Genomic DNA, 17,622 nt, shown 5'->3' on the forward strand with positions numbered 1-17,622 from the left:
TGTGCACCCAGACACACACACACATACCACTTATTGGAGCAGGCCACAGTGAATAAGGGATTTAACATTCATTCCACAAGCTAATGGTGCTTCTCGCCATCCAAGATAGATCTACTTAGATAATAGTGGAGGAGAGGGCCAGAGAGACTGAAAGGAATGGGCTATTGTGTTTGACTACTTTCCATGTATAAATTAGCGCAGAGAAGAAAAAGAAATTCAACAGGAAAACACATGTACTTTATTATAATTCTGAGTGTTACTCTTGCACCTCCCACAATAGCAGGCGAAAGAGCTTAAAACCACTTAAAAGAAACAAAAAGCAAATGCAAATTTGATTAAATGCCTTTCTGACAAGAAGTGATTTGACTTCAAATTTGGATGGACACATATGTCAATGGCCGGTCATGGTTTTGCCACATTCCTTTGGAGCTAAACAATTGGGACAAAGGAAGGAGAATGAAAAAGGGGAGCAGGGTAGGAAGATGGGGAAAGTTGGGTTATGTGGCTTAATTTGACCTGAATATCAGGATGAAATCTCTTGATCAGGACAACTGCCCAGAGTGAAAAAGAAGGCTATGATGTGTAAGCTTTGCATGAAAATATGGGTGGTAACCTAAAATAGATACAAAAGACACAGGAACCTTATTCTGTCAGGAATAATACTTGAAGGGGAAAGGACTTTGACAAAACTAAGGGTGAACAATATTCGATATCTGTACCCACTTAAGAACCACATCATTATACAGATGATTTAGCTACCAGTGAGATGAAGGCTGTTTTGAAGTAGAAAAGGGCTCTTGCTGCTAAGCAAAGGGGTATGTTCCAATTATGTTAAAGGGATCTTTAACAACTTCTTATATTAATTCTAAGAGTAGACAGACATTCATAATATGTGAAAGAATTATAAGAAAAATAAGCCATCCAGTTCAATTTCTCTGTCCAGACTGAAGGTTGAGCAGGACAACATCACACTTCTAGTTCTAAGTCAACTAGTGAAGAGGCTAAAGTCACTTTCTCTTAGGGCAATCATTTAATTTTGGCTGCAGAGCTGAAGGGGGAGGGTAATGAGTAAGTAAAACAAATGCCTGTAATACTGTACATGTCTTTAATAGCCAAGATGATGCAAGAAACCTAAAATAACTCCCACAAAGACTACTGGCTAACCTATGCCATTGTTCCATCATTGCTAAACATTTTACAGACATAGTACAAAACAGACATTTTCTCTCCATTATTTGACCTTTGGCTTCATTGTTTCCTTATCTGTAAAATGGGTTTTAAAACGCCTTATTTGCAAAGTTACTGCGAGGATTCCTTATAATGTTTTTCAAACAACCAGCCTTGGGTTTGGCACACTCATACACACCATACGTGGCATATTACATGTGCTATTACACTGCACAGGGCTCCATCTTGGTGCTCACCAGTCAGTTCACCTTCTTTTCTAGCATCACTTTAGAAACCCAAATCATTCAAATATAGGCCAAAACAAACTTGGGTTTAACTTCATTTTATCCTCATAATACAATTATTATAATTATTATAAATCTGAATTAAGCAAACACTTTTTTCCTCCCTAATTATATGCTCAAATACACATATGAATATTCAAGGTATCAAAGGAGGACATAATGCATTTGCCAAATGGGTAGCAGAACAATCTATTCCTGAATGGAAAAGTTTTTCCAAAGTATAGTGAGATCATATTTCCATATGAAGATACCAAAAAAGTAATGTGTACTGGTGATTTGCCTTATGCTGCAATTAGATGGGAAAATAGCACACACTTTTTTAAAATCACAAAGCAGGAAAGACAGGCAAAATAATGGTGTGTATATTAGTGACACGTCCCATATGGAAAAAATGAGACACCTTTCATAAACTGCTTGCTCCACTAGTCATAAGGCACACCTAAACATTGTGCTTTTCATACTCCTCGAACAGCTAAAATTTACAGTCCATTCATGCTTAAAATTCAGTTTGCCTTTAAATTTCTATGAAAGCTTGAAAATCGCTTTCTGTATTTACAACATTTGCAACAGCATTATGATTTCTTGGCCACAGTGATGCAAATAAGAAGTGGGAATGTATAAAATATTTTAAACACTGTCTGATTACTCTTATCTGATGAATTGTCCCGGAGTTTTCCAATTTGTACCAAATGGCTTGCTTCCCTTCTTCAAAATGATAGCACAGATCAAATTTGTGTAATCAGAACAAAGCTTTCCTCACCATCAACAAATCAATGCAACCTATATCTTCATCGTGTTTTTGCCTTGTTCCTTTCTTGCCTTGTCACCTTCTGAGGAAGGGGTGGCATGCCATAAATGTGACAGGGAGAGCTACAATCATGCTTGTTTGGATATCTTGTGCAAATATTGGAATCAAACCTTCATATGAGGCTTACTAAGCTGCCTGCCCAGAATACTCTGGTTTAAAAAAATGTGCATTGCTATTAATATTTTGAGTGTGGATATTTTTTGGACAGTAAATGTTCATTTTCTGCCCATAAAACCAAGTATGAGTCACAACGGAACATTTACTTTGAGTCAAAAATGCAGTGTGTGCTGATGTTCAAGAGCAGAGCATCTTATCACTGTGAAGGTGGAAAGCAGCCGAACAAAAAGTCAGCATTTTCTTTTTCTTCAAAAGCAGATCTGAGATCAAAGAACATAATCCTCAATGCATAAATACTAGCATTAACTTGTATCCATAGATGATTTGCAGTAATTATGAGCTATAATCTGGGTTGGCTGCAAAGAGGCTCTCATTCTCTCTTTCACCTGGTCCCGGAGTACAGGAGTACATGTGCACAGAGGGAGAAGAATTCACAAAAAGCGGTGGGGGAAAGCCCCTCACAGCCCATCCTCCACAAAACTTCAGAAGCACCACAGTGAGTGAGTGTGATTTCAGGACGACTATTCCCCAAATTCCAAGCACACACACCACCATTTATACAGTCCTCAACTCACAAGCTCTATGCAGTATACCCCAAAGTTGGTGTCTCAATCTTATTATATACCTCTAACGAATCCCACAAACTTATGCAGACTTTATTCTGCTTGGGAAATTAGGGTTAAAGTTTGGAAGGAAGTTTTTAAAAATTATGTAAATTATTTTACCTGGCATTTGAAGATACACACACACACACAGCACCGCAACAGCACCCAGACTAAATGACAATGGCAACATATTGAAATGAAAAGGCATTTACCAGGAGCAGGAAAGCCAGAAAGAGGAGCGGTGTGCCAGAAGGTGCCCGACGGCAGCATTCCATGCTTGAATCCTTGCCGGAATCCGAATCAGACAGTGAATAAGCTGCTCAGTGCTCCTCTGCCTGCTGTCACATCCAGTACTGGTGCTAACACTCCAGCCCTGACTATCAGCTTCCATCAGCTCCGCTCACATTTCCTGACCGAGGGTGGGTGGGTGGGTGGACGGGTGGGGGGTAAGCTGAATGGAATCTCTCTCGGAGCAGGCAGCCAGCCAATCAGGCTCCTGCTAATCAGACATGCTGAATAACAAAGCCAGGGGGACAGAGAAAGTGTAACAGTGCTAGCAGAAAAAGGGGGGAAAGGAGGAGAGAGAAAGGAGAGCAGAGCACGCAGCAGAGCGAGAAGAGAAATGCCAAAGATGCAGAACTGCAAGAGATGAAGCAAAGCCCTGTGTTTTGCACTGACCTGGTTAGTCTTTGTGAGAGGCATTTCTACATGCCACTTGCCTGTGCTGCTGCCTGTTGCTCTGTGAGGTACAGTAGCTCCCTGTGACTCTGTATTGTTCCATTCAGCAGAGAAACTTAATCCCTGTCAATACATAACATATGCCATAAAGGGAAAGAACCATAGACAAAACTGACTTAACATGCCCTTTAAATGTGTTCTGTACAACTGCTTTTTTCCTCTCCCATAAAGTTCCTCTTTCTTTTCCCCCTTGGCTTGGAAAGGAGAGACTATGTAAGTGTTTGAGAGCTCCTCACTAAACCTAAATAACGGCAGAAGTTACAATGTGTATTAATGACTTGGTCTGGGGGATATAAAGTAAGTTGCCTCCTTGTAAAGTGACAGTTGAAAACATCCAAGTGTACTACACTAATGGCACAATCAGAAATTTCGATCCCCTAGTTTAAAAAGAAGCCCTTTAACAAAGACTCTGGGATGAGTGGAGATGAAATTTGAGGTTGAGGAACAGCTTGGTTTTGACACACCGCCAACTCTCAGCTATCTGCTTCAGTGGGTCAGGGAAAGAAAGGATGAATTAAGTCCTCAGTTAATCCTAAAACCTTTTAACCAACAGTTTCAGGCTCCTCCTTATCACGTACTTTACCGGAGCTGCTATAAGACAGCAGGAAAGGCTGAAGGGAAATTTACCTCCTTTCCCTTCTACTGTGGCAAGAGGGTTGGACCAGGAATTGACCTTCTAGATCCAGTCAGCCCTGAAGGAAGTGCTAATGAGCAATGAAATGCCAACAAGGCCAGCGACAGCAAAGGGAAGGTCAGGAAGCTTCTGAGTCCGGTTATCCTACCAGCAAGCAAACTTGACTCTACCAGAGGAGGATTTTATTACAGCTTTAGAAAGTGTCAAGTGTCAAACAAGGATGTCTTTCTCCTTATCTGCTAAGGAAATCGTTGAGTTTTTTGAAAGAATGAAACAGCAAACCTGGCCTTCCATTTCCATAGGTGTGTGTCACCAGGAAGTTTTCCTTTGTAGATCTCCTGATAGTCCAGAAAAATCTATGGTGAAGGTAGAAGGCATTTAGAAGTAATGTTCTTTCTTTTCATTAATAGAAACACTGACAAGAGGCAGAAAACACACAAATACGGATCATGCCATTATAGGCATGTGAATACAGGCAGGTCTGCCTATGTACATACCTGCTGGGTTGCTTTTCAGAAAGGTGAAGGAAAGCAGGTTGTTCAATGTCAGGTTACTTACTTCATTTGGTATACCAATTAAAGACAGAAGGGCTTTAAAATTCCCATTTTCAACATGTTAGGAAAGTCACTGCATACAAGGATCTACCTTTTTCCTCAGCTGGGAGACTGGAAACTACATATCCACAACAAAGAATCTTATTCTTTAGGTTTGATTTTCCGTTGCAGAAAGATCAGTTTTACAAATCTCTCAAAAACTTGCTACTGATCATAAGCTCAAGAGTATTCACGAGTAGATGTAAGAATGCTTAACTAGTGTTATCTGAAATCCTCATATTAAAAAAAGAGAACTGATGGAATAAACTTCTATTCATAAAGCTATGTTAAATGTCTCTCTCACAAATTAGAGTTTTCAGTTACAGGGTTTTTTTCTTTCATGAGAGTCATTAGCTAAAGAGTTTTAAGTAGTTCTTTAAAATAGAGTATGTTACTTAGCGCTCTTTCCTGCCTCTTCACACATAACCATCACTTGTTAGGTAGATCCGAAGAGAACAGGAGGTGGGAGAAGGAATAGTAGCAACAATGGTAATGATATAATACCATAAGCAGAAGAAGAGAAAGAAAATTGTCATGTTCAGAGAAAAACTGGTAGCCACCAGTATGCTAGTCTAGATTTCTTCCTGCTTTGGAAATAACAGCTGTCTGGATATTTTGAGTCAGAGATTTCTGCTTTCAAGGGTTGATGGACATGCCAATGTATGGCAAGATAGTCACCTCAGTGAAGTCATGGAAGAGTAGTACAATATCTTAAAGTGAAGCCCTCAAACATTTGTTGAATTCCTGCAGGATGCCCACCACAACATCTCACGCCTTTGGTCCCTATGCTTGTCGCATCTCCTTTCCTGTTGGAAATGCCCAGAGTAACTAGCAAAAGCAATTGTACAGTGAAGCACTACACAGCACAGGCCAAACACCAAGCTGACTGTAACTCCAGAAAAAGGAGAACAAACTCAAGCAGGGTTAGGGGGATTGAGGTCAGTTTTGGGGATGAGCTAATACTGCAAAATTTATGTGGTACCTTCAAGGTTTTCAAAATGATTTCACACCCACAATCTCCTTTGGTCTGTATGACCAACTCTGTGAAGCTGGTTGAGTACTCACCCCATTTTATATATGTAGAAACTGAGGCCCAGAGAAGATAAGAGATTTACCTCAGGTCCCACTGGCTAGAACTGGCCTTTGAATCAGGTCTTCTCACTCTAAATCACTTTCATCTCATTTACATATATATATATACACACACACACAAACATATATATACACACACATATAGATGTGTATACATGGGAGTATACATATATACACACACATGTACATGTATGTGTATATATGTGTACACGCACACACTTTCAGATGCTGGCTGTGGTGTCATGCTGCTTGCAGGGGGTGTTTATAGAGAAAGTAAGGGAGCAGAAGGCAGGCTACCAGGTTTTATTGTGGGTGTCTGTTACCTGACAATGGGAAATCTCTTATTTTAATCTATAGCTTCTTTGTCTCCCAACTTTGTCATTTCTAAGACCTTTTTCAGTGCCAAGGAAAAACAACATAAAACCCTAAGTAAGCTAGATCCATACTAACAGCAGCAGCCTGGGAAAGGCCCCTATGGCATCGGAGCTGGGCATTGGCCGAGCTCCGTTTTCCTCTTCAGGTGTCTAAATTAAAGCCGTCTGCTAGCGTCTGGGCGGCGGTGGTGGCTGCCATACTATAATGCCACTTCCCAGCTGCCTGCACAATATAGCAGGGAAAGGAAAGCATAGGCAAGGGAGAGAGTGTCAGGGCTGTCTGAAGCATCTTTCCAAATGGTATGGATTTAACAATACTTAATTTTAAAAACACCAGCTTGGACAGAAGCAAGCTGTTAACATTCAGTGTGCTTTATGGCAGGAAAGAGTGAGCTAAACGTGTGGAATTTCTCTCCCAGGGGAGAATGCGTTACAGTGTTCATGCCAGAGCCACCTGTCTACTCCTGAGGTTGAGCCTCCTCGCAGGGCCCTCCAGTCGCAGTGCTTGGCGCTGAGAGGGCAGAGGGTCTTCTGGCAAGTGCTCGGGCTAGGGAGCACTAGCCAGGCGGGTGGGGAGGGGGTGGTGATGGCAGTGCCTGCGCCTTACCACCCTCATGGGCATGTGCGGGAGCAGTTTGATTTCCCTGGCTAATTCTGAAAATTAAAGAGAGGAAAAAATGGTGTGAGGATGAATAAGGTGAAACTATAGGAAGCTGACTGCTATTCTCAGGGGCAGGGCTGGAATTTGTGGTGGAGTCTGTAGCTCTCTAATTCACCTAATATCTATTTAATGCCAAAGTAATTGGAGCCTTTGCTACAATTTTCAAACCACTTTTCACATATAAGCTAATGTGAGATGCACAGAAGTTCTACACCACAGAGTGATTATGAGCCTCAGTTTATAGATGATGAAACTGGTATTCTTATGTGATAAGTGGGTTCATCAGTTACTTATTAGCAGGTGGGAATTTGGTGCTACTATATCTAAGGTAATTTGACTTTTTTCTGGACAACTCTCTGCGAAGTTGACTGATGAAAACAGCTACATTTATGGAGAGTCTCCCATGTGCCAAGCACTATTCTAAGTACTTTATACTTACTATTTCATTAATCCTTACAACCACCTTGTGGAGTAGCACACTTGTTCTTCTCAGATGGATGTGATTCATGGTGGATTAGCAGTCAACATTCATTTCCACCAGTGTCTTCCTGAATCACAGAGGCCAGAAACCCAGAAACTACATTTCCCAGACTCCCTTTCAGCTAAGGTGCTGGGTGTAGTTTAGATTGGGTTACTCAGAAGCACTCCCATAAGATCTGGAAGGAGGAAGTGAGGCTGAGACCACATTTTGCTCTCTCTGCCTATAAAAATAGCCACAGAGCAATGCAGTTTGTCTACAGCCATGAGAATCAGTTGCTACCTTTGTGGCAGTCCAGAGGCAGGCTTGGGGCAAGTAGTTTATTAGCTGGAACAGAGAAGGTGGGCAGCCTCTTTGCAGCCCTTGCATTTCCACTCAGCAAGTGACTTCCTGGTTATGGAAGAGCAGCAGATAGGTTGTTGTAGAGTTGCATAGGAGTCTTCAGATAGCTCAAATTATATCCTTTATTTGTTGGCAATTTCAATTTTCTGTGAGTTAATGAATACCCATTAATATCACACTTTCTGCTTAAATTAGCAAGAGTAAATGCTGCACTCTGCAGAAGAATCCTTGACCAACGTATCCCCTTCAACAGAGCAGCTGAGACCCAGAGAATTAAATACTTTTCCAAGATCTCATATGCAGAAAGGGGAAGGACCAAGACCTTGGGGACATCTGTGCCTGACCACTAGGCTCTGCTGCTTCTCTGTATAGCAGAGGACTGCAGGGGCTCACTGAAGGGAGAGGTCATTGTGCATTTGAGGACTCAGTGATGAATATCCAATGGGAGAAAAAGAAATTGACATAGACTTTGAGATATACAGAGGCTTTCAGAGAGGAAAAGGGAAAAGGCTTTGCAGATGAGGACCCAGGAAGCAGAGACAAAAACAGGAATATGTGAGGCCCTGGCTTTGTCTCACCCTGACCCACAGTTTCAGTCTGTTTAAAAGGGAAAACAGGTTTTAAAAATATTCTTTGTCCCACAGTCTCAGATTACATACTCAGTGATCTCTCCCTACAAAATGTCTAGCACTACACGTTACATATGGAAGGAACTCAACAAATTTTAAAATTTGATTTGATTCATTCTCTCATCTTTGGTTGCCTGGGAAGCACTAAGAGCCTCAGCTTACATTTCTTCCTATTGCCTAGAATGCTTAATTCAGGGCTGCTCACTCTGTAGGTACTTGGTTAGAATCTGGGACCCTAGCCAGTGGCAGAGAGGGATTCTTGAGGCTGCTTGGGATAGTGGAAAGAATCCAGATTTAGGAGCCAGAGAGTTCAAACCCTAGCTGTCCTACCTACTACTGGAGGGCTTTAAGGAAATAAATTGCTGAGAGACTCTGAGCCCGGTTTTTGTTTGTTTTTGTTTTAGGCTGTTAAATGATGAAAGTATTGTTCCGCACTGCAAGGCGGTTGTGGGCAGTGGCATGAGGGGTTTGCAGAGTCTGCCTCAGAGCCTGTACAATGTAATAAAGATCAATAAATCATCACTGTGCTAGGTGGTGGGCATATGAGTGCCCACTGTACATGTCTGTCAACTTTTCTATGTGTTTGAAAATCCTAAAAAAATTCTCGGAAAAAAATCATTATCATAATTTAGGGTCTAGTGCTAGAACTGTCCCTCACTGAAAAAACAAACTTGCAGAGCTTGGAGCTGCCCTGGGAAAATAGAATTGCTCCCCGCCCCCAAACCAGTGTTCCTCATTCTTCCTTTTTCCACATTGCTGGTATTGTGTCACAGGTCTCAGAGGTTTGTTACTAAATTAGATTCAAGAAACACTTACTGAGTGCCTACTGTATACAAGGCAGGATAAATAGAGAATTCTGGCAACAGATAAACTGTCTTTTGTAGCTTTTTTGACATAGGGAGATACCAATTTAATCACTGAGGTTTGAATTATGGTTGTAATATTTATGTATGAAACCCAAGTGTAATATATAAAACCAAGGCACTTGATTCTTAGTTTAGTACTATTTCCATGACATCACTCTCCGCAGATAAAATAATTATACCAGAGCCAGACAATAAGGTGAAGGGGTGTTAACAGATTTATAGACAATACAGAGAGAGTGGGCTAAAAATGCAAAAACCAAATTCCTTAGCTTGGCATCACTGATCAACTTCCAGTTCCAGGGTAATAGAAAGTCGTGCTCCAGCCCAACGGCACTACGTGATATTGCCCCCTACTGCAAGCTCTTCCACTCCAGAGTATTTGCTCATACTGTCCCTTCATCCTGGAAGATCCTTCCTCCCATTTCTGTCTTGCTAAAATCCTTTTTAACTTATAATTTAGCTCAAATGTCAGCTCCTCCACCAACCCTTGTACATAATTGGTGTTAGATAAATACCTGTTACTTAACTTGTGAGTTGATGACCATATCTATGTCTACAGATGTGGCAGCAGGAAAAAAACAACAGAGAACAAAAAACAAGCAGGAGAATTAGAAAAGATGGTCTCTGAGAACTGAGGAAAAATGTAGCTTAAAATTGAAATAAAGTTTGAATTTCAGAATAGCAATTAAAGCATGGAAAATCAGAGCACTCTTCCTCTAAACTAAAATACATCACTGCGAAGTCGTAAGTTTTATTCATGTTACATGTTGGTTATATTTGCTAACACCAACTAGATGAATGGTTTCTCTGTTAAGTTAGAAAGATTATCTCATATCACAATTATAAACACTGTCAAAGAAATATTGAAAACTATCAAATAATGAAATACTGAAAAAGAACCTATAATAATAATTCATGGTATAGTTTATTTTTTAAGTTTCTGAAAGGACATAGAATTTGTGGGTGAAATTGAATGTTTTATCTTTCATTCTTGACAATGTGGTGGACTTTTCTTTTGAAAAGAATCTCATGAAGGAATTTGGAACTTGGTAAGTAGGGCAAAAAGGGAAAAAAGTTATACAGGGTAACAACAGAGAATTGAATACAGGTTAACAACAACAAAAACATTGCCAATATGCAGGTGTCCTGAGAGGGAAATATGTTGTGCAATTGGGAGGCATAGGTAAAAGAATCCAGAGATTTATCATTTTTACATGTGTGTTTCCTAGAAGTTTAAATACAATTTTGGTTTCCCAGCAGAGAAACTAGTAGTTATAGAAAGTATAGTATTCCAAGAATAAAGGGGAGAACCCTCCTTAGATATGATCATAGGGTGGGAGCCAGTCACAAAAGCCGTTGGAAACAGTGGGAAGGGGCACAAGTCCTGGGCTTGAGGTTTCTTGCATTTAAGGCCAGGCAACTAAGTTTACTGCACATACTTCCAGGAGGAATACATGTGCGGACATGTCTCGGGTGTGCAAAATAAAGAGGCAGGAAGGTCCAAGGAGCATGTCTGTGTCGTGGTCTACTTTAGAGAAGTACATCCTTGCCCAGATGGTCACATAGGCCTAGCTGAAAGCTTTGGTGTTTGGTTATTTACCTTCATTTTGTCCCTGTTACACCTCTCACTTCTCCCTTTACACCCCCTCACTTTTCCATCATTTGGATTGGGATAAAAATGTCAACGTCAGCATGGACTTGTAAGTAGAATGTTTACTATCATCATATGCATTTACTATTGCTCTCAACAGCTTGGCTTTTAAACTCATGCCTCCATTTTAAAGGAAAACACTTAAAAAATGATATACATGGGGCAGAAATATTAGCTGCCTTCCATTATCTGTTATTATTTTTCTGCTTTGGTAACAAACATACATGGCCACCCAGAAGAGAACATTTCCTAGCCTGTCTTGCAGCTATGTGTGACCAAGTTCTCCCTGAGGAAGTAAGGGAAGATAGTGGGTACAATTCCAGGTGATGTCCCCAAAAAGAGGGGGATACCCTGCTTCACCCTTTCCTCCTTTTTGTGGCTGGAATGATGATATAAAACTGGAACAGCCATATTGGTTCATAAGGTAACCTTGAAGTAGATACTATACACCAAAAAAGGGCCATGGCTGCCTGAGACTCTGGAATATCACAGGGCTCCTCTAGACTTTTATGAGAGAAAGAAATGTGTTTAATACAACATGTACATTTTAACATAATACATGGGTCACAGGGAAGTGGAAAGCTATTCAATAAATAGGCCAAGCTATATATTCCTCTAACAGTTTAGACGATCAGAAACCTACAAGCCTGGCCCATTGCATACTAATCTCTGACAAAATTGCCTTAATATATCTGTGAATAACACGATGCCCCTGGCTTTGACTAATGGCCAATATAGAAATGTACTTATGTGGAATACTCCTGAGATCTTGTAAAATTACCTAGGACAATTTTGTTTAACTAGCTCAGTCATATAAGAATCCCTATGACAAATTCTCAGAACATAATGGTCAGATACTAAAAAGTATGTCTTTGACAGATTGGAATGTTTTATTTTTTAAATAATGAGAGCTATATAACTCCTGAGTTTCCATCTTTACTTTGGCTACTAAGAAGCTCAGAACAAAAATTTGCATTCAATGGCTAAATCTTTCCTCAGACTAAAGATTAAAAAATCCTCTCATTCTTCCTTGATTTTCACATTTTGTTATTTCAGATATAAGTGGCTTGGTCTTTTTTGAATAGCAATTTACTCTAAATAACCTTTTCCTTTGTGCGGAAGAAGGTGACATAGAAACATATAAAATAAAACATTGTGATTTTAGAAAACAAGCCATCTATGAAGCACTCTGAAGGAGGTGGTGGAATAAGAGTGATTTCATGCTGATGAAAACACTGTTTTTCTTTTTCCTTATGTTAACCAAATTCATTTTTGTTGCTGTCATCATCTACTAAACTTTCCAAGGTTTTGCTACCCTTTCTAAGGTTCACATTTTGTTGTCTTATGTGTAGAAACTTAGAGGTTCTTTAAGAAAATTTATTCAAACTGGATTATTCTTCCCTACATGTTATTTCCATTGATATAATGCCATTCAAGTGGAAAAATTAGTTCTCCCATAATCAAATTTAATATCTTTGTAGAATTCATATAACAATATAATTTCATTTGCACAGGTTCCATTAATCAAATTTCTGATTTCATTTCTGCTGAAATTACTTTCTCTTCAAGCTATGATTACAGATCACATATATAGGGGAGGGGTTGACAATGTCCTGAGTCACCTGTCATATGGGACAATGGACTGTTTCCATCTGGGTCTAGTTGACTAGGTTGCTCAAAGTCTCAAGTCAGCAAAGCTTGGAATCATGAGGGCAATTTTGCCATACATTGTATGAATATATGACTTGTCTCAAGAAGCCTGAGAAGGAAAGTTAATGAACCAACTGCAAATCGTTACTACCATCAAGAGAAAGAAAAACAACAAACTACTCAAACATCAGACTGTAAGCCTTGAAGGCAGTGTTTGTGTCTTCCCTTTTCATTCCCAACTTGTGACCTGATTACCTGGCACACAGTAAGAGTCTAATAAAGTGCTTGCCCAATATCTGAATTATAAAAGTAGAAGTTTGATTCCTCAAAAAATTAAACATAGAATTACCATATGATCCAACAATGCCACTTCTGGGTATACCCCGACAAAAATGAAAACAAAGACTCTAAATGAATATTTGTACACCCATGTTCACAGCAACATTATTCATAATAGCCAAAAAGTAGGAGAAACCCAAGTGTCTGATGGATGAATAGATAAGTGAAATGTGGTGTGCGTGCGTGCACATACACACACACACACACACACACACACACACACACACACACACACACACCAGAATATTATGCAGCCTTCAAAAAGGAAGGACCTTCTGACACATGCTACAACATGGATGAACCTTGAAAATATGTATGATTCCATTTATATGAGGTAGTTGCTCAGATTCATAGAGACAAAGTAGAAGGGTCATTCGTAGAAGCTTGTGGGTGAAATTGAATGTTTTATCTCCTGATGTGAATTCCTAACCCTTGTGCTGAATAATTGTGGAACTCAATGTAATAATGGATATGACGAACCATGTCTCATCACTAACTTTCTTATAAGTTAAAAATAATACAAACACAAGGGGAGGGGGAATAGGGAGTTGATGCTTAATGGGTACAAAATTTCAGGTGGGGAAGATGAAAGAGTACTGAAGAGGTTAGTGATAATGAATACATGATAATTTGTATTTATTGACACAGAACTATACTTTTAAAAATGATTAAAATGGCAAATTTTTAAATGGTGATGTATATTTACTATAATAAAAAAGTTAAAGAAGAGAAAAAACAATATAAAAAATAATTTATCTATGTAAAACAATCCCAATGAAATCTCCTGATGTGAATTCCTAATCCTTGTGCTGAATAATTGTGGAACTCAATGTAATAATGGATATGACGAACCATGTCTCATCACTAACTTTCTTATAAGTTAAAAATAATACAAACACAAGGTTTACCAATGTTATGTCAATAATGTCATCCTCACTCAAAAGGCAAGCAAATAATAGCAAGGTATTTCTATGGACTAAGTTTTCACATCTGTAGATTGGATTTGTTTCTCTCAATTTAAATGTGAATGAGGCTGTGCCCTTGGGCCTTTGGACTCACTCTTCCTGTTGTGTGGAATTTTCTCCCCCTCATTCTTCTACTGATTATATTCTAAGGGTTCGTCATGTCTCATCTTAAAAGTTCCTCAGAAAGGCCTTCTGGCTTCTGTCTGTCTAAACTGGCCTTTCCTAGTGTTTGTTTATAATGCTTTGCACAGAATCCATCATGGTGCATAGTTATAATTCATTTGTATTTGTTTATATATTTATTTGTGTGATTACATATTTAATGTCTCCACCTTATTAGATGGTAAACTCCCTAAGGCAGAGCCACCTCAGTTTTGTTAACCACTGTAACCTAGTACGTTGCACAGATCTAGCACACAGTAAGTGCTCAATAAATATTTGTTGAATGAATAAACTCATTTCTAAACAGAAAAGACATTGGTAACACTCAATTTCTTAAGCTGGGTAGTGGATAATCAGCATATCACTTTTTTTAATACTTTGTACACATACACACACACATATATAATTTATAATTCTATATGCTTTAAACACACATGAACATTGTATTTACATGTATATATGTATGCATGTATAAATCTTTTTTATTTATAAATATATTTATTTCTCAATTGTTGATCAGTAGACCAAGGAAGCCAAATGTTATTTCTGTGTGGCTACTCCCTTTCTGGCCTGCTTCCTCAAAAACCACTACTGTGGTTCATCATCCTGTTGTATTTCTCCCTCCTCTCTCTCCCTTCTCTGTTAGGTTAGGGCAAATAGTTTACTGCTTTGAAAGTGAATGTGGTTTCATTTCCTTTTTAAATTTTATTCTGTGATAGCAGTTTAATAATAAAAGATATTGAGTAGGCTAAATAAAAAGGCAAGGGAACTTCATCTACATGTACCTTACAAACGAATGAAATGATATACTGGGCAGTCTATTCATAATGATAGAACCATAATGCCACAGTTTGCTTACTAAATTAAAAAGAAAAAGATGATGTACATGAAATTTTCCTACCAATAATTTTAATATCTGCTAAAATCTGATATGTAATAAAATTTGACACTGATACTTATTAAAAGCTGTAAATGTATGTATTATGTTTCTTAACAAGATAAGATTTTGCTTACTCTTTAATTACTCAACTTGCTTGGATTCACAGTATTCCCTTTGAAGATGAGATGTGGGAAAATAATCAAGACTTGCTTTGTAAGTTACACTTAACTAAAAATTAGATTGGGGACATGTACTTAATTTTCCTTGGCAAATGACAATGTTTTAATATCTTTACATGGTCAATATTATGTTTTTATGAAAAGTCAGAAAAAGTAATCTGTGGTGCCATTTGCTTTAGTCTTCTATAACTATTTTTTAATTGGAATAAAGTTGATATGTAAAATTATACTGTTTCACTATATAAACAAAATGTATGTTCAAAATAGTGGCCCAGTAATTATATACATTACTAAATGCTTGCCATAGTTAAGTGTAGTTTCCCCTGTTACCATACCATGATGTTATAATATTATTGGTTATATTGTATATGCTGTATTTCCATTTCTGTTACTAACTTATTTAACAATTTGCAGTTTGTACCACTTCACTCCCTTCAACTGCTTTACCCATCTCCTCATCTCCCTCTTTGTGGTAACCAACAGTCTGTTTTCTATATCTGTGGGTCTATTTCTTTTTCTGTTTGTTTGTTTTTTTAGATTCCACATATAGGTGACATCATATAGTATTCATCTTTAGCTGACTTGTTTGTTTAGCATAATGCCCTCTAGGTCCAAACATGTTGTCACAAATGGCAAGATTGCCTTCTTTTTTATGGCTAAGTAATATTTCATTGTGTCTATGCACCACATCTTCTTTACCCATTCATTTACTGATGGGTATTTGGGTTTCTTCCATTTCTTCACTGTTGTAAATAATGCTGCAATGAACATAAGTTGCATACATCTTTTTGCAGTAGTGATTTTGTTTGCTTTCAATAAATTCCCAGAAGTGGAACTGCTGGGTTGTATGGTATTTCTATTTTAGTTTTTGGAGAAAATTCCATACTGTTTTCCCCAGTGACCACACCAATTTACATTCCCACTGGGTTTCTGTAATTATTTCCCCTTCAAAATTTTGAAGGGGTCTTTTCCACTGAAATGTGGATTTGTGTACCTTAGACAGGGATGCCATCCAATGTGTGTTTTATAGTAGAACAGTGCTGCTCTGTGGACATCCACAGTGTTATCCTGGGGACTTCCTGTGGGTGACCCAATGTAGTATTTTCACAGGTCTGTTCACGGGAGAACTTACTTTTGCAAAGAATGAAAGCCATGAAAAGAAGCTGGGGGTAGATACCCTGGTATAAAACCTGCATGTACATCTAGTAAAATTTGGAAACTGAATTCACTCTGCTTCAGGTTTCATTTTCCTCCCGTTAAATCAGAGTACAATACAGTCATCACAAAAGCTGCCGTAAATAATTCTTCACAACTGTCTGCTTCACTTTGAGTGCCTGGATTCTCTCCAACCATAAAATCTGGCTCTGCTTTTACCACTAAAGAGGATAGCACCCCGCCTTAGTTAGGGTTGCAGAAGTTGAAATTGAAAAGGAACTTGCTGTTCAAGTGGTTTCTCCGTAGGCTGCATTGTGTACAGCAAACAAATGGGGTTTTGCCACAGAGCTAGGCAAGTTCTTGAAAATCTTGACAAGATTTATAAATAAGATACGTTGTTTATTTATTATTTTAAAAAGCTTTCCATTGTGTCCTTCTTGGTAAGTAATATGATATATATTTTTGCCAAGAATAGGGTGTGGTTGCTCTGTGGCTTAGCTGATCCTGAAATATCATACTTAAGACTTGAGTCAGAACATCAAAACAATGCAATTCTGGGAAGAGCGTGCCAACAGTTTCCCCACATCTGCTATATTCAACTCTTCAAGTTGCGGGCACTAGTAGGCTTTCTCATTATAATGTCTAGTCATGACTGAAAATGTTACCGGCAAATCTTGAATCTTATACTAGCTTCTCCATTCTGAGGATATTTTCTTCCCCTGCAGCCTGCCTTCCTCCCACATTTCTTCTATCCCTGTCTTCCCTCCTGTTTCTTTGTCTATTATTGTTCCTTAATAATATTATACTTGTAGGGGTTAAAATCAAATGGGAAGAATCATACATGCATGTCTAAACACCCAGCAATGTGAGGTAACGAGTTCAAAAAATTTTAAATAACCTAATGAATACAACTTCTTAAACACACATCTGGTTAGTGCTGTTGGAGATCTGGGAATCAGGTTTTGTAAAATTTGACATAGTTCAATACTATCCCAAAGTGTGTGATTAACTAAGCCTGAGGGGGATTTTCTGTTCCTAATGGTTCCCTTTGAAAAGTAAATTTCCAGAGTGCAGAGACTTAATCTTCCTGTTCACTTCTGTGAACTCCAGTGTCTAGAATAGTGCTCAACAGATCTAAGGTATTCAATAAGTATTTATTAAATTAATGAATAAAATAACTAGTAAGGTAGGGTCCTGAGCACTACAGAGGACTTGAAGTCAAAGGTCTAGGT

The 17,622-nt window shown here is 38.7% G+C and overlaps 1 protein-coding gene across 5 annotated transcripts in view; it reads right to left on the reverse strand.

Moving 5' to 3' along the window:
* Positions 1–17,622, reverse strand: part of ADAMTSL1 (ADAMTS like 1) — an 869,288-nt gene that overhangs the window by 356,008 nt on the left and 495,658 nt on the right. Inside the window, exons 1-2 of one of the 5 annotated variants that reach the window (XM_073228449.1) lie at positions 3,681–3,747; positions 3,215–3,411 (exon numbers count right to left, since the gene is read on the reverse strand). The exons of 2 other annotated variants lie outside the window; for them this stretch is intronic. In XM_073228449.1, coding sequence (XP_073084550.1) covers positions 3,215–3,277 — 63 coding nt within the window. In that variant the 5' untranslated portion in view covers positions 3,278–3,411; positions 3,681–3,747. Of the gene's footprint in view, positions 1–3,214; positions 3,621–3,680; positions 3,748–17,622 lie in introns of those variants that run through there. 2 more of the 5 variants (XM_073228450.1, XM_017660036.3) reach the window with 2 other exon arrangements.

This window comes from Manis javanica, chromosome 2 (genome assembly GCF_040802235.1).
Source record: "Manis javanica isolate MJ-LG chromosome 2, MJ_LKY, whole genome shotgun sequence".
Lineage (NCBI taxonomy): Eukaryota > Metazoa > Chordata > Mammalia > Pholidota > Manidae > Manis > Manis javanica.